We start from the raw sequence: 22,982 nt of genomic DNA, 5'->3' as shown, positions 1-22,982 counted from the left end.
ACTACTAATATGCTGTGCAAATAAACCAATTAAACAAGGTTAACACCTTAAATATACACAATAAAAATTTCCTCTTTGTGCCAATTTCTCTAGCAGCTAGTGAACTCCCTCTAAAAAAAGAGATAGTAGTAGTAAAAGTACTTTAAGAATCAGGTAGCTTATATTTAAAGGGTAGTAAAAATTCCCTACCTAAATTACTTACCCCATTTCCTGTTTTACCAGCAACCATGCAGCATGCTGTAGGCAATTTAGTCACACCCAGAAAGAAAAGGGAAAAAATGTTCATTGAAATTTGGTTCCAATATCATTAGTAAACTGCTTAAGTAATTGGCTAATCAAACTCTCCTTTTCAGGAGAGGAGTTAGTGTTCAGAAATGCAGCAATGACCTCAATCTCATTTAAAATCAGAAGTGAGGTAAGATGCCACTTTGTAGTGCTGGCTTGCTGTGGCCTATGAATTCAACAGTGGTATCCCCCTCCTCCCCACAGATTTCTATTTCTCATTAATGAGTTACAAGTGTTTTTTAATATGGGTAGCTTATATATATATATTTAAATATCTTACTATTTCATAGGGGAAAGTTCAAAGTAATTGAGGAGTACATACTATGTCTCCAAAGAAGGACTCAGTTTTTTTTGTTTTTTTAATAGAGCTAACATTTTTAACTCTAATTAATGATATCCACATGTAAGTGTTTAGGAGTAAAATGTGCTAATGTCTATAACTCACTTTGAAATACAACAAAAACTAAGATGGGTGGCTGGATAAATTGATAGGTATATAATAAAGCAAATAAAGAAAAATAGCAACAAGTATAGAATCTAGGTGGGTATATGGGTGTTCACTGTACAATTCTTTCAACTTTAATATAGTTTTGAAAATTCTCATAATTAAATGCTAGGGAGAATGTTCTGGGAAGGATTAATAAAAAACTGAAAAAGTTGCTAAAATGAAAACAATAACATTCACAATCATGGTCGTTATGAGGATTAAGTGAAATTCATATAAAATGCTTTGCATGGTAAGTGTGTGACACTAAGATTTCTCAGTTTGCCATTAGACTCCCATAGCTTTCACCTTAAAGAAAGGTAATACATGGCCTGCCTTGTATATACAGCATTCTGTGAACATGACAGAAGCATACGTGTGTAAGTCAATAAAATGCCATAAGTAGTCTCTGCTTCTACATGTCACAAAAATGGCCAGTCACATCCACTTCAAGACCTGGAGAAAGAGAGGGACAGAGAGAGCAAGACACAGAGAGAGAGAGACAGGGAGACAAAGACAAAGAGAAAGAGACAGAGAGACAGAGAGAGAGAGAGAGACAGCTTTTGTTGTTCATATGTAGAACCCTGTCCTTTTAAACTTCAAGTGGCTGGTGGGGCACCAGAGACTGCTAAAGACTTAGGATCATTTGGAAACATTATGTGCATTACTTTGTTCAGACATGAGCCAAGCAGAATAAATTAATCACTAGCTAGGTAAGAACTAGAACTGTTCCCAATGCCTAAATGTCTCATCAGTACCTTCCGATCTGTTAGTTTGTTTACTTTGCTAGCTCAAACTAATACCATTTATAGCGCTGCAAGACCCCTTCCTTCTTGCCTTCCATTTACTCAAGCTCTCTCTGAAAGTGCATGGGCATGGTGTAATACACAAATTATGAGTTGTCAGAAGACCTGGCTTTAGGCTTTACCAGATTTCTGGCACTCTGTTTCCTAATGTATAAAATAAGAGAGTTAGACTAAGATGATTGTAATTTAAAATTTTCTGGATGGCTAAAGGTCATCATTAATGGACATTACTTAGTATACTGTTTTGTAACAGGGGCTATTAAGACTTATAGGACTTTGAGATCATAGAAAAAATAAATAATAAAAAAATAAATAAATCGACTAAAGTTGAAACCTTGTATTCAATGTTACGCCACCTTCCTTCAGCCTCCATACTTTATTTAACAGATCAATAAATACTTGTTTCCTCATCTGTAAAGGGATATTAATACTCCCCTTGCAGAGATATTATAAGGATTTAATGAAATTATGTATGTAAAGAATCAAGTAAGATTCCTGGCATGTACTTAATAAATGGTAACTATTACTGTCATTTTTGAATTAAAACCTTATCTGTATTTCACAAGTAATAAAATTATTATCCCTTTAAAGACTTAAAAGGCTTGATCCCTTTCCCTCATGTCCCAAACTGCTCTGCTATAAGTAGTTCTGGAACCTCCCTCATCAATGAAACCCTCATGGGTATCTGAGTTATAGAGAACTATCTGTCCTTTTTTTAAGGGAACTCAGACTCTTTTGTCCTTTTATGTTGACCTTTTTCTCTCCTCTTTTGAGGCAAACTCTGTTCCCTATGGTCACTTCCAGATGATGCCATCAAGTCTGTAATCTACCTACCATCCTCTGATTATAACGTAGGGTAGAACTGGAGGTTGCCAAGGGAAACCAGATTATCTTTGTAACATGTAAAATTAAATCAAATGTCTTCAGTACCTGAGATTTGTTAAAGGGTTTTTCCTTCCTAATCCTTTGCAGGCTCCCTGCTTAAGCATGCCAGCAGGTTGAACTGAACTAATCACACAGCAGGGGCTGGAAACCTGAATCCCAAAGTAGTCAGTGTTGCTCAATTATTCAATTTTTATCACGTGCTAATAATGCCTTGGACCTGCTTCTGCTGAGGAAAAAGAAGTACATTTCCCCCTTTCAGTCACCAAGATAATTTTAATAAATGTTCTTTTCCTTAGTGGAAAAAATTCATTCTCTAGAGTAAGCAATTTAATTCTTCCTCTCCAACAGAACCAAATGGCATTAAAGTTATCAAGTTTAATCAAATTTGATACCAAAGGCAGCATGTCACCTCCTGAAAATTCAGAAACCACAGAATTTAATCCTGGGCTCAGCTTTGTTAAATGGGGCAGTTGAATAACGTGCTTGCTAAAAGTGCTTGTGCACTCTGGCCATACACAGACATACAGACACACACACATAAGCATATACCTGTATACACACATCATGGAAACTCTATGCCTGGGAATTTTTTTTTTTTTTCCTTTTTATTTTTTGGCTGCGTTGGGTCTTTGTTGCTGTGTGCGGGCTTTCTCTAGCTGTGGCGAGCAGGGGCTACTCTATGTTGCAGTGCACGGGTTTCTTGTTGCGGTGGCTTCTCTTGTTGTGGAGCATAGGCTCTAGGCGTGTGGGCTTCAGTAACTGCAGCAAGCAGGTTCGGTAGTTGTGGCCCGCGGGCCCTAGAGCATGTGGGCTTCACCAGTTGTGGTGCATGGGCTCAGTAGTTGTGGCTCCGGGCTCTAGAGTGCAGGCTCAGTAGTTGCAGCGCAGGGGCTTAGTTGCTCCGCAGCATGTGAGATCTTCCTGGACCAGGGACCGAACCTGTGACCCCTGCATTGGCAGGCGTATTCTTAACCACTGCGCCACCAGGGAAGTCCAGGGAATGGCTTTTAAGCTTAGAGTTCTGAGCTGGGGGTGCATCCAGCACCAAACTATGAGAGTGGGTTACAGTAAGGCCAGGGATTGAGGCTGATTCAAGCAGAGGTGGAAGGAAGGAAGGAAGAACAGAGAGAGAAGGGGAGGAATTAAAAATGGCATGTTGTCACATATGGATCAATGGAACAGAATAGAGAGCCCAGAAATAAACCCACACACCTATCATCAATTAATCTTCAACAAAGGAGACAAGAATATAAAACGGGAAAAAGACAGTCTCTTCAGCAAGTGGTACTGGGAAAGTTGGACAGCTGCATGTAAATAAATGAAGTTAGAACACACCCTCACACCATGCACAAAAATAAACTCAAAATGGCTTAAAGACTTAAACATAAGACACGACACCACAGAACTCCTAGAAGAGAGCATAGGCAAAACATTCTCTAATCGTACCAATATTTTCTTAGGTCAGTCTCCCAAGGCAATAGAAACAAAAACAAAAATAAACAAATGGGACCTAATCAAACTTACAAGCTTTTGCACAGCAAAGGAAACCATAAAAAGAATGAAAAGACCACCTACAGAATGGGAGAAATTATTTGCAAATGATGCAACCGACAAGGGCAAACAGCTCATACAACTCAACAACAAAAAAGCAAACAACCCAATTGAAAAATGGGCAGAAGTCCTTAATAGACATTTCTCCAAAGAAGACATACGGATGGCCAATAGGCACATGAAAAGATGCTCAACATCACTAATTATTAGAGAAATGCAAATCAAAACTACAATGAGGTACTATCTCACACCGGTCAGGATGGCCATCTTAAAAAGTCTACAAATAACAAATGCTGTAGAGGGTGTGGAGAAAAGGGAACCCTCCTACAGTGTTGGTGGGAATGTAAGTTGTACTGCTGGAGAACAGTATGGAGGTTCTTCAGAAAACTAAAATTAGAATTACCATATGATTCAGTAACCCCCTCCTTGGCACATACCCAGAAAAAACTATAATTCAAAAAGGTACATGCACCCCTATGTTCATTAGCAGCACTGTTCACAATAGCCAAAACATGGAAACAACCTAAATGTCCATTGACAGATGAATGGATAAAGAAGCTGTGGTACATATATACAATGGAATACTACTCAGTCGTAAAAAAAGAATGAAATAATGCCATTTGCAGCAACATGGATGCAAGTATTATCACACTAAGTGAAGTCAGAAAGAGAAAGACAAATGCCATATGATATCACTTACATGTGGAAACTAAAATATGGCACAAATGAACCTATCTACAGAACAGAAACAGACTCACTGACATAGAGATCAGACTTGTGGTTGCCGAGAGGGATGGACTGGGAGTCTGCGGTTGGTAGATGCAAACTATTACATTTAGAATGGATAAACAGCAAGGTCCTACTGTATAGCACAGGCAACTATATCCAATCTCCTGGGATAAACCATCATGGAAAAGAATATAGAAAATCATGTCTATGTGTATAAAACTGAGTCACTGTGGTGCACAGCAGAGATTGGCACAGCATTGTGAATCAACTACACTTCAATAAAAAGAAAAAAAGGCATGTTGGGGAACTACAATTCAGTAAAGTTGGAGCTTGGGGTATGTATGTGTGTACATAAATGTGAGTAGGGGTTCAGAGACTAGAGATGAAACTGGAAAGGTCAGCAGATTTTGAGTGCCAAGCTAGGGCATGAATCCAAAGATTGAAACCATAACAGGAAGTGCCACATTATGTGTATACAAATTCCCATGGCAGCACATTTGATCTTCTATAATTGATCAAGTCACAATATAACCATCATATTCACACTATCGCTTTTCTTATGCGGTAGCTTAAGAGAAAAATAAAGTATTTCTTGTACAAAAATATTTCTTTATTATACATGGGAAAATACAGTGTGAAACAGGCATATGTTCAGAAAAATGTCAGAATGACTGTAAAAAAGACAATCCACTTCTCTCATATTTGTTGCCTATCTGGCCCTTACAGACACCTGAATCTGTAATTCCTGACAGAGGGAAACAAACACTAGACTCTAAACATTGTGTGAGCACTTTGCAAGGTGGCTTACCTCTCTGAGTCTTGGTTTCTCAACTATAAGATAAAGGGGCTCAACACTTCATTATTTGGGGGGTACCTCCTATGTGGTGATATCTTTACTGAGAAAACAGACCTGAAAGACTAGTTTCTGCCCATAAGGGAACTCGTGAACTAGGAGAGAATAAAGGTAAGTAAAATGATAATAAAACCATAATAATGATTAATAATATTAATACAAATAAAAATACAGAATGGTGGGGGCTGTGACAAGGACATATTCTGAGTGGACACTTAGGGCATCCTCAGCTCAGCCTTGGCATTAGAGTTATCAAGAAGTGACACCTAATCTGAGCTCTGAAGAATCAGGGATTGAGAATTAACTGGGTGAAGAGTGGGGAAAGTACATTCCAAATAGAGGAAACTGTTGTGCAAAGGTCACGGAGCATGAGGAAGGTTCTGGGAACTAAAGGTTAGTGGTCCCTAAAGAGCTGAGGACGTGTGGCTGCGAAGTGCAAAGGAGGAAGCAGGACTAAGGTCATAGAACTAGTGTACCCATGCTAAGAGGTTTAGATTTTACACTTAAGGCAATATGGTGCCACAGAAGGATTTTAAGCAGTGGAGTAGCATGGTCACATTTGTCATCAGGAATGCTCACTCTGGTTGCAGTGGGAACTAGAGGAAGAAGATGGAACTAAGGGAAATGAAGACGTTTCGTAAACGAAAGCAGTAATTCAAGTAAGAAATAACACATATGGCAGTGGCGGTAGGAATGGAGAGGAGGGGGCAGCTGTAAGAGACAATAAAGACACAGACCAGCAGGACTTGGTGATCGACAGTGGTGCTGGGGTTTCTAAATTACCACTAATGCCCTTAAAACTCTGAAGTCTTTTGAATCCTACACATCTCTTGGACTCATTTATAATTACAAGGGTAAAGCAAATATAGACATGCACCAACAGGGAAATGACAATAGTTGTGTGGGCAGCTATAAGTACTACGCCCTGCTCTTTCTTCTTCTCCCAACACACACACACACACACACACACACACACACACACACACACACACACACACACACACACACACACTCTTTTATGTATTTTTCTTGCATACAAATAGCCAGTTGGGAACTAGGCTCAATAATGATGTTAGTAACAATAGAAACTCTTATTCCCTCTTCCCACCCAGCAAAACTGCCTGAGCTTTCCTCCTCCTCCTCCCCACCCTGCAGTCTGCAACACTTTGAACATCTGCCCGCTCCTCACCTTGGGTCAGGTTTGGTGTCAGGAATGGTGGCAGAAAGAGAGGTAGGGAGAATATCCTCCTAGAACCCCTCTAGACTCTTCCACTTAGCTACCCCCATGTCTCCTCACCACCGTCACCTCCCTGCCACTCTTCTTTTCCCCAGAATCTCGGATGTCAGACCTGTGATGTAAAACTAACACACTGAGTCTGGATGTCTCTTTTGATAAATAAATGTTCTGTTAGCCATATTTAAAAACCCACCCCAATCCTCTACATTTTCTTTCTCCACAGGGTTGAGAAAAACGAAAATGAAGCCAGACATTTTCTAATTTTCTGTTCTTTTTATATAACATGTTAAAAAGTATAGAACTGTTATTTACTGCGGAACGTAATTTTCTCTCTCTTTCTCTAAGGATATTATCTCAACCTCAAAGGTTTTGTGTTTTTCAGCAAAAAAAAAAAAAAAAAGTATGAGGGTCCCTGGGGAGCAGAGGAGAAGGAAAAACCTCCTTCCTCCCATTCCCCCTTTCTTCCTCTTACTCTGATCATTGGATAGATATAAATTGCCACTGCTGCTGCTGCTGGGAACCTGGGTAAGACATGCTGGATATGGTCCAGAGTGACTATAGTCAATGACAAATAACATTGTGTCCATGTGTGGTAGGCATATATTAGTAGACAAAACAGACACAAATCCCTGTCCTTACAAAATTTATAGTCAAACAGAAAACAAGCAAAATAAGTAAACAAATCACATGCTGTTTTATGTGATAAATGCAATGAGAAATGATAAATACAGTGGAGAAAAGTAACAGATAGGAAAGAGGAATGGAAGAAGAGCAATTTGCAATTTTAAACAGGGTAGTAAGGGAAAGCCTCACTGAGAAGGAAAAAAGATATGAAGGAGGTGAGGGAATAAGCCATACATATATCTGAGGGAGAAATATTTTAGGCAGAGAGAATAGCAATGCAAAGGCCCTGAGGCAGAAGTGTGCCTGTTGTGTCCAATGTGGCTGGAACAGTCAGGAAAGAGAACAAGTATCAAGTGATGAAGTCAAAGAACTAAGCTGCAGTGGTAGGGCAGGGCCAGTACAGGACCTTGTAGGCAATTAAAGGACTTTGCTTTTACTCTGAGGGAGATGGGGAGACACAGGAGGGTAAGCAAAGGAAGGACATGAATTGATTTACTTTTTAAAGTGGTAGGGGACAAGCATGGAAGCAGGGACAGCTTTTAGGAGGCTACTGAAAAAATCCAAGCAATTGCTCAACCTGCCTCTGGATAAAGGAAATGATTTTGACAGGTACAGCAAGGAGAAGGATTAGGGTCTTTTCCAGTCTTGGATCTCAATGCCTTCAAACTAACCCTTGTTCAACAGTCCTCAGCCCTTTTGCTGAAAGAATAAGTTGAGGCTTTAACAGCTAAAACCCTGTCCTAGGTCTTGGCTTGTAACCCTATGCCTCACTGTGCTGGATTTTTCCCTTCCAAGAAGGAGCTCCCAGTGCACAGGTAGCAGGCAGGAGGTACCAGGCCCAGGCATCTCATCTGTGCCCTGCAGTACATCTCCACAGGCACTGGCCTTCAGAGCCAGAGGCTTCTAGATAGTCATCATGGATAAGAAGATCAAATAGTCCATCTTGATGGGATTGGGGAAGAGGGTACACTGAGGACAGACAGCTGGCATGCATAGACTGCAGGCCCCAGAAAAGTACTGACCATGGGATTCATAGTGGCCAGAATCCTGTATATAGCAGACTCAGTCTAGGGAGTTTTCTGGATTCCTACCTTGGACACAATATAGGTTTCAAGAAATCCAATGTAGGGCTTCCCTGGTGGCGCAGTGGTTGAGAGTCCGCCTGCCGATGCAGGGGACACGGGTTCGTGCCGCGGTCTGGGGGGATACTGCATGCCGCGGAGCAGCTGGGCCCGTGAGCCATGGCCGCTGGGCCTGCGCATCCAGAGCCTGTGCTCCACAATGGGAGGGGCCGCAGCAGTGAGAGGCCCGTGTGCCACAAAAAAAGAAATCCAATGTAACCATCAGAGCATAGGGCTGGCCTATGACAGCAACTTCCCTGGGAGAGCCTCCCACTCTTTCTGCTACAGATCAGGAACTCCATGCCTTTCATCCAGGCCGACCATCAGAAGTCTGCCAGTTCACATATCTAAGTCACTTCTGTAAACTTGGCCTGTGGACAAAATCAGCCACAAAGAAGATCCAAAATACCAAGTGGGCCAGTTCTTCTATCTACATTGGGGTTCTGCTCACAAGCACACATGAAGAGACACACAATAAATATGTAAAAAACAAAGATGCAGCAAATACGTATGTGTACGTACAGATGCAGATATATATATGTATGTATATATGTGTGTGTATGTGTGTGTGTGCGTATATATACATATATATATATATAGATAAAAACATACCCATAAGGCAGAAGGCAGAATATTCTATTCAAAGAAGATTTCAAGAAACATAGCTGATAAGTACATGCATTTTCAAAAAAATTAAATTATTAAATCTAGATCAGTGGTTCTCAAACAGTTCGGTTTCACGACTTTTTACAGTATTAAACATTTTTGAGAACCCAATATAGCTTTTGTTTATGTTGGTTATATCTATCAATATTTATAATATTAGTAATTGAAACTAAAAAATTTAAAAATATTAATTCATCTAAAATTGATAACAAAGTAATAAATCTACTACATGCTAACATTTTTAAAATATTATATTTTTCAAACAAAATAATTTAGAAGAATGGCAATGCAGTACATTTTTGCAATTTCCTCAGTATATATCTTAATAAAAGATAGCTGTTTTTTCATATCTGCTTCTACATTCAATTTGCTGCAATAGTACATATCATGTAGCCTCTGGAAAACTCCACTGTATACTCTTGAGAGGATGAGAATGAAAAAGGCAAATAATTATATATATTATGAAAATACTTTTGGCCTTATTAATCTCTTGCAAGGACACCTAGTAGTCCCTACACAACACTCTGAGAACTACTGATGTGACTGAAATGAACAATTTTGAAGAAATATACAAATAATTAAAATTTCACTCAAGATGAATGAACAAACCCATATAGACCAATAACCTTCAACAGAATAAACAGAAAAAGTAATAAAGATCTCCCCTTAGTACTCCCTAAAATGTTTTCTTAAGTGTAGTCTACCAGAACTTCAAGAAACAGAAACAGATTACTCCTTTGTTGCTAAAATTTTCCAAAGACAAAAGATAGAAAGCCTAAATTTGCACAAGCCTCTTAGATAGCCTCATCCACCAGAGGGCAGACAGCAGAAGCAAGAAGAACTACAATCCTGCAGCCTGTGGAACAAAATCCACATTCACAGAAAGGTAGACAAGATGAAAAGGCAGAGGGCTATGTACCAGATGAAGGAACAAGATAAAACCCCAGAAAAACAACTAAATGAAGTGGAGATAGGCAACCTTACAGAAAAAGAATTCAGAATAATGATAGTGAAGATGATCCAGGACCTCGGAAAAAGAATGGAGGCAAAGATCGAGAAGATGCAAGAAATGTTTAACAAAGACCTAGAAGAATTAAAGAACAAACAAACAGAGATGAACAATACAATAACTGAAATGAAAACTATACTAGAAGGAATCAATAGCACAATAACTGAGGCAGAAGAACGGATAAGTGACCTGAAAGACAGAATGGTGGAATTCACTGCTGCGGAACAGAATAAAAAAAAAAAAAGAATGAAAAGAAATGAAGACAGCTTAAGAGACCTCTGGGACAACATTAAATGCAACAACATTCACATTATAGGGGTCCCAGAAGGAGAAGAGAGAGAGAAAGGACCCGAGAAAATATCTGAAGAGATTATAGTCGAAAACTTCCCTAACATGGGAAAGGAAATAGTCACCCAAGTCCAGGAAGCAGAGAGAGTCCCATACAGGATAAACACAAGGAGAAACATGCCAAGACACATAGTAATCAAATTGGCAAAAATTAAAGACAAAGAAAAATTATTGAAAGCAGCAAGGGAAAAATGACAACATACAAGGGAACTCCCATAAGGTTAACAGCTGATTTCTCAGCAGAAACTCTACAAGCCAGAAGGGAGTGGCATGATATACTTAAAGTTATGAAAGGGAAGAACCTAAAACCAAGATTACTCTACCCAGCAAGGATCTCATTCAGATTTGATGGAGAAATCAAAAGCTTTACAGACAAGCAAAAGCTAAGAGAATTCAGCACCACCAAACCAGCTCTACAACAAATGCTAAAGGAACTTCTCTTAGTGGGAAACACAAGAGAAGAAAAGGACCTACAAAAACAAAACCAAAACAATTTAGAAAATGGTCATAGGAACATACATATCGATAATTACCTTAAACATGAATGGATTGAATGCTCCAACCAAAAGACACAGGCTTGTGGAATGGATACAAAAACAAGACCCATCTATATGCTGTCTACAAGAGACCCACTTCAGACCTAGGAACACATACAGACTGAAAGTGAGGGGATGGAAAAAGATATTCCATGCAAATGGAAATCAAAAGAAAGCTGGAGTAGCAACACTCATATCAGATAAAATAGACCTTAAAATAAAGAATGTTACAAGAGACAAGGAAGGACACTACATAATGATCAAGGAATCAGTCCAATAAGAAGATACAACGATTAATATATATACACCCAACGTAGCAGCAGCTCAGTACATAAGGCAACTGCTAACAGCTCTAAAAGAGGAAATCGACAGTAACACAATAATAGTGGGGGACTTTAACACCTCACTTATACCAATGGACAGATCATCCACAATGAATATAAATAAGGAAACAGAAGCTTTAAACGACACAATAGACCAGATATATTTAATTGATATTTATAGGACATTCCATCTAAAAACATCAGATTACACTTTCTTCTCTAGTGCACACGGAACATTCTCCAGGATAGATCACATCTTGGGTCACAAATCAAGCCTCAGTAAATTTAAGAAAATTAAAATCATATCAAGCATCTTTTCTGACCACAACACTATGAGATTAGAAATGAATTACAGGGAAAAAAATGAAAAAAACACAAACACATGGAGGCTAAACAATATATTACTAAATAACCAAGAGATCACTGAAGAAATCAAAGAGGAAATCAAAAAATACCTAGAGACAAATGACAGTGAAAACACGACGATCCAAAACCTATGGGATGCAGCAAAAGCAGTTCTAAGGGGGAAGTTTATAGCTATACAAGGCTACCTCAAGAAACAAGAACAATCTCAAATAAACAATCTAAACTTACACCTAAAGGAACTAGAGAAAAAAGAACAAACAAAATCCAAAGTTAGCAGAAGAAAAGAAATCATAAAGATCAGAGCAGAAATAAATGAAATAGAAACAAAGAAAATAGCAAAGATCAATAAAACTAAAACCTGGTTCTTTGAGAAGATAAACAAAATTGATAAACCATTAGCCAGACTCATCAAGAAAAAGAGGGAGAGGACTCAAATCAATAAAATTAGAAATGAAAAAAGGAGAAGCTACAACAGACACTGCAGAAATACAAAGCATCCTAAGAGACTACTACAAGCAACTCTATGCCAATAAAATGGACAACCTGGAAGAAATGGACAAATACTTACAAAGGTATAACCCTCCAAGACTGAATCAGGAAGAAATAGAAAATACGAACAGACCAATCACAAGTAATGAAATTGAAACTGTGATTAAAAATCTTCCAACAAACAGAAGTCCAGGAGCAGAAGGCTTCACAGGTGAATTCTATCAAACATTTAGAGAAGAGCTAACACCCATCCTTCTCAAACTCTTCCAAAAAATTGCAGAGGAAGGAACATTCCCAAACCCATTCTATGAAGCCACCATCACCCTGATACCAAAACCAGACAAAGATACTACAAAAAAAGAAAATTATACACCAATAACACTGATACATATAGATGCAAAAATCCTCAACAAAATACTAGCAAACAGAATCCAACAACACATTAAAAGGATCATACACCATGATCAAGTGGGATTTATCCCAGGGATGCAAGGATTCTTCAATATATGCAAATCAATCAATGTGATACACCATACTAACAAATTGAAGAAGAAAAACCATATGATTATCTCAATAGATGCAGAAAAAGCTTTTGACAAAATTCAACACCCATTTATGATAAAAACTCTCCAGAAAGTGGGCATAGAGGGAACCTACCTCAACATAATAAAGGCCATATATGACAAACCCACAGCAAACATCATTCTCAATAGTGAAAAACTGAAAGCATTTCCTCTAAGATCAGGAACAAGACAAGGATGTCCACTCTCACCACTATTATTCAACATAGTTTTGGAAGTCCTAGCCACAGCAATCAGAGAAGAAAAAGAAAGAAAAGGAATACAAATTGGGAAAGAAGAAGTAAAACCGTCACTGTTTGCAGATGACGTGATACTATACATAGAGAATCCTAAAGATGCCACGAGAAAACTACTAGAGATAATCAATGAATCTGGTAACGTTGCAGGATACAAAATTAATGCACAGAAATCTCTGGCATTCCTATACACTAATGATGAAAAATCTGAAAGAGAAGTTAAGGAAACACTCCCATTTACCATTGCAACAAAAAGAATAAAATACCTAGGAATAAACCTACTTAGGGAGACAAAAGACCTGTATGCAGAAAACTATAAGACACTGATGAAAGAAATTAAAGATGATACCAACAGATGGACAGATATACCATGTTATTGGATTAAAAGAATCAATACTGTGAAAATGACTATACTACCCAAAGCAACCTACAGATTCAATGCAATCCCTACCAAATTACCAATGGTATTTTTTACAGAACTAGAACAAAAAATCTTAAAATTTGTATGGAGACACAAAAGATCCCGAATAGCCAAAGCAGTCTTGAGGGAAGAAAAACGGAGCTGGGGTAATCAGACTCCCTGACTTGAGACTATACTACAAAGCTATAGTAATCAAGACAATATGGTACTGGCACAAAAACAGAAATATAGATCAATGGAACAAGATAGAAAGCCCAGAGATAAACCCACGCACCTATGGTCAACTAATCTATGACAAAGGAGGCAAGGATATACAATGGAGAAAAGACAGTCTCTTCAATAAGTGGTGCTGAGAAAACTGGACAGCTACATGTAAAAGAATGAAATTAGAACACTCCCTAACACCATACACAAAAATAAACTCAAAATGGAGTTTAATGTAAATGTAAGACCGGACACTATAAAACTCTTAGAGGAAAACATAGGAAGAACACTCTTTGACATAAATCACAGCAAGATCTCTTTTGATCCATCTCCTAGAGTAATGGAAATAAAAACAAAAATAAACAAATGGGACCTAATGAAACTTCAAAGCTTTTGCACAGCAAAGGAAACCATAAACAAGACGAAAAGACAACCCTCAGAATGGGAGAAAATATTTGCAAACGAATCAACAGACAAAGGATTAATCTCCAAAATATATAAACAGCTCATGCAGCTCAATATTAAAAAAACAAACAACTCAACCAAAAAATGGGCAGAAGACCTAAATAGACATTTCTCCAAAGAGGACATACAGATGGCCAAGAAGCACATGATAGCTCTCAACATCACCTATTATCAGAGAAATGCAAATCAAAACTACAATGAGGTATCATCTCAGACCAGTTAGAATGGGCATCATCAGAAAATCTACAAACAACAAATGCTGGAGAGGGTGTGGAGAAAAGGGAACCCTCTTGCACTGTTGGTGGGAATGTAAATTGATACAGCCACTATGGAGAACAGTATGCAGGTTCCTTTAAAAACTAAAAATAGAATTACCATATGATCCAGCAATCCCACTACTGGGCACATACCCAGAGAAAACCATAATTCAAAAAGACACATGCACCCTAATGTTCATTGCAGCACTATTTACAATAGCCAGGTCATGGAAGCAACCTAAATGCCCATCGACAGACAAATGGATAAAGAAGATGTGGTACATATATACAATGGAATATTACTCAGCCATAAAAAGGAACGAAATTGGGTCATTTGTTGAGACGTGGATGGCTCTAGAAACTGTCATACAGAGTGAAGTCAGTCAGGAAGAGCAAAACAAATATCGCATATTAACGCATGTATGTGGAACCTAGAAAAATGCTACAGATGAACCAGTTTGCAGGGCAGAAGTTGAGACACAGATGTAGAGAACAGACGTATGGACACCAAGGGGGTAAAGCAGTGGAGGGTGGTGGTGGTGGTGGTGGTATGATGGATTGGGAGATTGGGATTGACATGTATACACTGATGTATATAAAATTGATGACTAATAAGAACCTGCTGTATAAAAAATAAATAAATTTTAAAAATTTTTAAAAATGATAGAAAGCCTGATAATTAAATCCACATAGCTTACATAATCTAATATTCAAACCATAATCCAATATGTAATCTAATCACATAATTTAATACCCAAACCAAAGGTAGCATAAAAATGGTAGATAATAGGCTATTCTTATTTACATATATATACATATTTATGTATATATGTAAAAATCCTATATAAAATATTAATAAGTCAAATTTTTATGTAAATAAAATGACTGAAAAATGTTATCTCAGGAAAACAACAAAAGTTCAACATAAGAAAATCAATTCATTTACTTGACTATAATAATAGCTAAAAAGAGAAAAATATGTCTGCAAAATATCTGTTCCTGATTCAAAAAACTTCCTATACTTGGAATGGAAGCAAACTTCCTTAAATAAAGAGTATGTATCAGAAAAGAGTTAACAACATAATTAATATTTAAACTCTAGAAACATTCCTATTATTGAGGGTTAAGACAAGAGTCACTTGTATTACCATTAGGTAACATGTTTTGGAGGTCCTAGTCAAGTCTATAAGATAAATACACACACACACATACATACATACACACATATACAATAAATATACACATAAATAGTAGGAAAAAAATAGTAGAATAATGATCATTATTTGCAAATAAGGTAACAGCATATTTAGATAACCAACTGAATTACAATTAATTCAGAATTAATTAATAATAGAATTATTATTAGGGGAATATCACTAGAATTAATAATAGAGGCTAGAAAGTTGGACAGTTACAAGATAAATATCAAGGCACACAAACATACACACATTACTTTCCTAGTAACCAAATAGAAAATGTTATTAAAAAAAAACCTACTCAGATTACAATTAAACTAAAAAATGAAAACACGTTAAAAAAACCCACATACGAATAAATTTATGAAATGTGAGATGAAAACTGTAAAATAATTGTAAGCCCAAACAAAGAATTGAAAAAATGTAGAGAAATTTGTTCCTAGTTGAAAAGTTCCACAAAAATTAGAAATTTAAGTTTGTTGAATGATCATAAACAAAGATAAATGACAGGCTGAAAGAAATAAAATAGACAAAGGATCAATAACCATATGTCCAAAGAGCTCTTACAAATCAATTTTAAAGAGCCAAATAACCAAATAAAAAGGAACCCCAATGGTTAATAAACATGCAAAAGAGATGTGAAACCTCACTTGAAAATCAAACAAGTGTAAATTAAACAAGATAATTTTTGCGTGGTTTAGAATACGAAAGAGTATGATATGCCCAGTTTGGGCAAGGGTACAAGGTTGTAATACACTGTTGTAAACTGGTAACATCTTTTAGGAGGTCAATTTGGAAATACTTATCAAAATTTTAATCAATTCAAAGAGAAGAGTTGCCCATTTTAAATGTAAACCTCATTCCCCATAAATACAATAGCTATCTTTAGAAGTGCTGTGATGACAGAATGAATGTTTTGTAAACTATAAAATGTACACACAACACCCTCCCCCACCCCATATAACACGATCTTATTTTTAGAGAAAAATCTTTCTCCAAGTTAATGAATTTTATTATAATTTGAGAAATAGCTTATGTGTCAAGGTATTAATATTGGAGGCTTTCTAAATTTATTAAAACAATGTCCTGAAAACTTCAAACAAAATCTTTCCAAATAAATGACAAACTCCTCTGATCTGGTAAGGTTTAGTGTGCCTACCACTTTTTCTTTCCAGGAACTTGCCTAAGTAGTGTCAGAGGCGGGATGGGAAGAAGGTCAAAAAGAATCCTGGAAAAAGCATGGGAGTCTGAAATAGAAAGAACTGGGTTCAAGTTCTCTTCCTACTTAGCAGCAAGTAATTTGGGGCAATTAAATGCCCTTTTGGTGTTTGTTTCCTCGTCTGTAAAACAGGGAGAATGCTGTTTCTTGCATAATTGGAAGTTTAAATGAGATATTATACCAAAATGTTAATTGTTTTTTATAATGCAGGTCTCCTAACTCTGTTTAGTAATGCACATTAAACAAAAAAGGGGATTTCCTCAAGCCTTGCCCCTTCCAAACTTTCAGTTCTAGTTTTAGTCTAAAAGTTTAAGGAAGGTGATTTGTTGTGAATTTGAGAATGGAACATCACCTGCACTGGGCCAGTTTCTAGCCATGAATGCTAGTTAACGGGTGTGCAAAACATAAAGGCAAATGATCAAGGCAGATCAAACCATATACCCAACAACAAAATGCAGTATGACGCTGGGGAAAGGAGAAAGGCAAGGGCCCTTGGACCTTAAATTTTGTCCAGTTTGAATCCTGCCAATATCTTTATTAGGACACCTTGATATAGTATTTGGAAGGAAGGGAGGGAGCAAGGGAAGGCAGGAAGGTAAGGGAGAGGGAAAGGGGGAGAAAGAGATGGAGACAGTGAGAGAAAAAGAAGGAAGAAGGAACCACAGATTCCTACGAATAATTTGGTGAAGACTATCTAATGGCAAGATCTAATGACAAGGCTTTGGTGGCTGGGATATTTCAAGTGCATTTCTAGAAAATGGCAGTGTGATGAGTTATTCATATACTACCACTAATTTGTACAATATGATATAAAAATAGAAGTTAAAATAACTAAACAAATAAAAAAGGCCTAAGTTCATGAGATGTCAAAAATGATTAGTAAATATACTCATGAGTCTAACTGGTAACGAATTTTTTCTACCCTTTTCTTCCACCTACCACTCCTCCATTATATAACCTTAAAATATGCAAACATTGTAAATGTCATTATTGGGTATGAACGCTACTATTAACTGCCAAAAAATAATATAAAATTTCTTCAAGAATATCTTTTCTCATATTTTTCCATATAATTAATTTGTAAAATAAAAACTAAATTGACAGATTTCCATTAGGGTTGTTTATAGCATAAAAAAGTATTTCTAACCTCACAGATGAAAGAAACTAGACAGTATACTTTGATTTTGGTAATTTGTTTAATGTAGTAAATAAAAATAATGTAACTATAATAAAAATTAAAATGAGACAAATGCAAAAATTATATTTTAAAAGTAAGCAAATGTATTTGGACTTCTGGGTAAAGAGAGAATATCAAATTCAGGTATGTACTTTTGCTAATCCTCTAAAACAACAAATAACGAGATTTGTTAAAAGAGCATAAAATCCACCAGGATGGGGACAGTGGGAGTGTAGTTAGAAATCTGGAAGTTGGAAAGCAGATAGAGGAATCGTAAAGGACAGAGACACACACAAAAAGCTGAAACCTAAACTGGCACTGATACGCCACAATCAACGAAAGTCTGAGGAGTAAACACACCACCATGGAATTCTGGAAGTGGGGATAGAAGGAGCAAAATAAGGAAGTTTGACTGAAAATCTGTTTGAAAGAAGAGGTAGCTCTTCAAATCCCCCACATCACTTCATTTAGCCAGGTGAATGACCTGCCCTAACTCCTCTAAAAGACTACTTATTTTTTTTGGAGAAGGTAAAATGAGGGTCTTTTCAGTGGGGGTCATGAGTCACATGAAGGGAAATGACACCAGATGGCAACTTGGATCTAGAGGAAATGAGGAGCACTAGAAATGGTAAATTTGTGGTAAATATAATAGGTAGGCATATTGTTTTCAACTCTTCTTTAAAAGATATGTATTTCAGGGCAAAAATTATAACACAGTATTGTAGGGTTAAAACGTATACAGACATAACAGATATACAATTGCACTAAGAACAGTAAAACAGAAATATAATGTTGTAAGATTATAATATTCTTGATTGAGTTAAGATAAAGATGGTTATTATAGCCCCTAGAGCAAAGCTTGGCAACATTTTTCTGTTAAAGACTAGATAGTACATATCTTAGGCTTTGCTGGACATATGCATCTAGCACACCTAATCAACTCTGCTATTGTATCGCAAAAGAAGAAAAACCCAAAATAAACTATCTAAGCTCCCAACTTTAGGAAGACAGAAAAAGAACAATTAAAGCCATAATAAGTAGAAGGAAGAAAATAATAAAGAACAGAAATCAATGAAATATAAAATAAACATATACAGAATTAATCAATGAAACCAAATACTGGTTCTTTGAAAAGATCAATAACATTGGTAAATCTCTAGCTGCACAGATCACAGGAAAAGAAGAGAAGACACACATTACCATTGTCATGGAATAAAACATTAAACCATAAGAAGGGGGAACATTATGAAAAACTTTATGAAAATAAATCTGACAACTTAGATGAAACAAATTCCTCAAAAGATACAAATTACCAAAACTGACAGAAGAAGTAATAGGAAACTTGAATAACCCACTATCAACTGAAGAATCTGAATTTGTAATTAAAAAAACATGGTCAAATATTCTAAGGAATCTACAACAAAACTATTAGAACTATTTTTAAAAGTTTAGCAAGATTGCAGGTTACAAGTCTTCAAAAACCAACTACATTTCTACAGATCAGCAATGAAAAATTGGAAAATGCAATAAAACTCCAATTCCACTTACAAGAGCACCCAAAACAATGAAATTCTTAGGGACAAATTATTTTAAATATGTGTGAAATCTGTACACTGAAAACTGTAAACCATTATTGAAAGAAATTAAAGATCAAAATAAATGAAAGTGGGAATGTAGACTAGTACAACCACTTTGAAAATAGTTTGGCATTATCTGATAAACTCAAAGAAATGTATTCCTTATGACTCAGCAATTCCACTCATAGGCATATACCATAGATAAACTCCTGCATATTTGCACTAGGATAAGCTTCAAGAATGTTGATGGTTTCACTGCTGAAAGTAGCTAAAAACTAGAAATGTCCTCAATATCCGTTAATAGTAGTATGAATAAACTGCAGTATATTCATGCAACTGAATACTGTACAGCAATGACAACCTACAGCTCCACATAGCAATATGAATGAATCTCTTAAAAATAACATCAAATGATAGAAGCCAGACACAAAAGATTTATCATGTTATGATTCCATTTTATATGAAGTTCAAAATCAGGCCCATTTCAACTCTAGCTTTCGGAGTAAAGACAATGGTTATCTGTGAGAAGGAAGGGGTTAAATGCTGATGAATATAATAACATAAATTGCTAAAAAGAAAATGAAAATATTTCTATTCCAGGATAGATTTCAACTTCAAGGACTCACATCATGTAATCTCTGTGTTTCCTATGAGGCAATTACTTAAAATGTGAGAAACATGAAAGACAAAACAAACTGGAAAAAGACTACCTAAGATGTCCAACAAGCTATCCAATAGATGTACTATATCACAAGCTCAGGAAAAAAGTCTCTATGCTAATTGAATATTGTTTATCTGAACACTCACTCTGATTCATTACACTATACCTGTAGTGAGTACGATTAAAAGCCCTTCAAAAGACACATGTGGTGCATCTTAATCTTATTTACAAAATAACTCAGGTTGCATCATGAATAAAAATGTATCCAGAAGAAGTGCCCTGAATACATGTCTGCATTTAAAAAAATCTTTTGGAATACCAATTTAGCATTCGTTCCTGGTTACTGATTTATTCAATAGGGCTTGAGTGTACATGCCCACTTTCTTCATAAGGAGAGATTCTACCAGGTAATGCTTTCAGAAATACGATCCAAAGTCTCACTAAAATCATTCTCTCACAGTTTCTAATATGAATTTATAGTGATAATACCAAATGAACAAATATTATCAATACACATAACACCCCAGCTTCACAAAAAATTTAAATCCTAGATGTGAACTGAATTCTAAATAGAAACTATTTTATATTATGATTCTATTTTTTTTAATGAGTTAAGTGTTTTTAAATTTATTTTTATTTTAATTATTTATTTTTGGCTGTGTTGGGTCTTTGTTGCTGCACACGGGCTTTTCTCTAGCTGCAGTGAGTGGGGGCTACTCTTCGTTGTGGTGCACGGGCTTCTCATTGCGGTGGCTTCTTTTGTTAAAGAGCACGGGCTCTAGGCACACAGGCTTCAGTAGTTGTGGCTCACGGGCTCTAGAGCGCAGGCTCAGTAGTTGTGGTGTGTGGGCTTAGTTGCTCCACAGCATGTGGGATCTTACCGGACCAGGGATCAAACCTGTGTCTCCTGCATTGGCAGGCAGATTCTTATCCACTGTGTCATCAGGGAAGCCCTGATTTTTTAAATTGAGATAAAATTGGTATATAACATTATATAAGTTTCAGGTGTACAACATTATAATTTGACATCTGTATATACTACAAAATGATCAGCACCAATAGTCTAGTTACCATCCTTCACCATACAATTGACCCCCCTCAGCCATTTCATCCATCTTGCAACCCCCTTTCCCTCTGATAACAACCAATCTGTTCTCTGTATCTGTGAGTTTGGAGGGGTTTTTAAAAAATATTTATTTATTATTTTTAGCTGTGTTGGGTCTTTTTGTTGCAGCATGCAGGATCTTTCATTGTGGCACACAGGATCTTTCGTTATGGTGTGCCAGCTTCTCTCTAGTTGTGACGCATGGGCTTCAGAGCATGTGGGCTCAGTAGTTGTGGCACGTGGGTTCTCTAGTTGTGGCGTGCAGGCTTAGTTGCCCCGCAGTATGTGGGATCTTAGTTCCCTGACCAGGGATCGAACCCATGTCCCCTGCATTTGAAGGCAGATTCTCAACAGCTGGACCATGAGGGAAGTCCCCTGTGAGTTTGTTTTTGTTTTGCTTTATTTGTTCATTTGTTTTTTTAAGTTCCACACATGAATGAAATCATACAGTTTTGTCTTTCTCTGACTTATTTCACTTAGCATAATATCCTCAAGTTTCATTCACAGTGTTGCAAGTGGCAAGATTTCCTTATTTTCATGGCTGAGTAATATTCCACTGTGTACATATACCACATCTTCTTTATCCATTCATCCTTCAATGAACATCTAGGTTGTTTCCATATCTTGGCTACTGTAAATAATGCTGAATGAACATAGGGGTACATATATCTTTTCAAATTAGTAATTTTGTATTCTTTGGATAAATACCCAGAAGTGGAATAGCTGGATCATATCATAGTTCTAGTCTTAATTTTTTGAGGAATCCCCATACTGTGTTCCAATAGTGGCTGCACCAATTTATATTCTCACTAACGGTGTACAAGAGTTCCCCTTTTTCTACATTCTCTCCAACACCTGCAATTTCTTGTCTCTTTTATAATAACCATTCTAATAGGTGTGATTTTTTTTTTTTTTTTTTTTTTTTTGCAGTACGTGGGCCTCTTACTGTTGTGGCCTCTCCCATTGCAGAGCACAGGCTCTGGACGCGCAGGCTCAGTGGCCATGGTTCAGCCGCTCCGCAGCATGTGGGATCCTCCCGGACTGGGGCACAAACCCGTGTCCCCTGCATTGGCAGGCGGACTCTCAACCACTGCGCCACCAGGGAAGCCCATGATTCTTTATATAAGAATAAAAGGGCTACCTGTGTTGATACCAACGCAGCTATTTCATTATTTCATTTCCTTTTTTATACTTCATGACCGCATCTAAATAAAATCCATTTTATTTTTCCCCACAAATTAGTTCCCCTCACATTATACCTGCCCAGATACTCACAATAACATTTTAACAACCACCTCAGAGATAAACTGAGATTCCACCAGAGAAAAGAATCAAGAGTTTCAATCACATCAATACTTCAATAGTTACTTATATGAATAACTTTCTTTGTCTTTTTTCTTTTCTGGCTGCACTGCGCGGCCTGTGGAATCTTAGTTTCCTGACCAGGGATTGAACCCGGGTCACGGCAGTGAAACCACCTAGTCATAACCACTGGACCACCAGGGAATGCTCTAAATAGCTTTTAAATGATAATAAAAATAATATATGACTCTTTAATTTGCCATACATAT

At 37.0% G+C, this 22,982-nt stretch overlaps 1 protein-coding gene across 6 annotated transcripts in view; it reads right to left on the bottom strand.

Moving 5' to 3' along the window:
* Window positions 1–22,982, bottom strand: part of PUS10 (pseudouridine synthase 10) — a 69,288-nt gene that overhangs the window by 31,456 nt on the left and 14,850 nt on the right. For all 6 annotated transcript variants that reach the window (XR_009566133.2, XR_009566134.2, XM_030877312.3 and 3 more), the window contains exon 5: window positions 203–237. Coding sequence is in view for 4 of the 6 variants with exons in the window: in XM_030877312.3 (XP_030733172.1) it covers window positions 203–237 (35 nt within the window). In the remaining 2 variants the exon portion in view is untranslated. The remainder of the gene's footprint in view (window positions 1–202; window positions 238–22,982) is intronic.

The sequence above is a fragment of the Globicephala melas genome, chromosome 12 (genome assembly GCF_963455315.2).
Source record: "Globicephala melas chromosome 12, mGloMel1.2, whole genome shotgun sequence".
In the NCBI taxonomy this organism is placed as follows: domain Eukaryota; kingdom Metazoa; phylum Chordata; class Mammalia; order Artiodactyla; family Delphinidae; genus Globicephala; species Globicephala melas.
The sequence above is the reverse complement of the archived record's forward strand: the minus strand, read 5'-3'. Positions and strand labels throughout refer to the sequence as shown.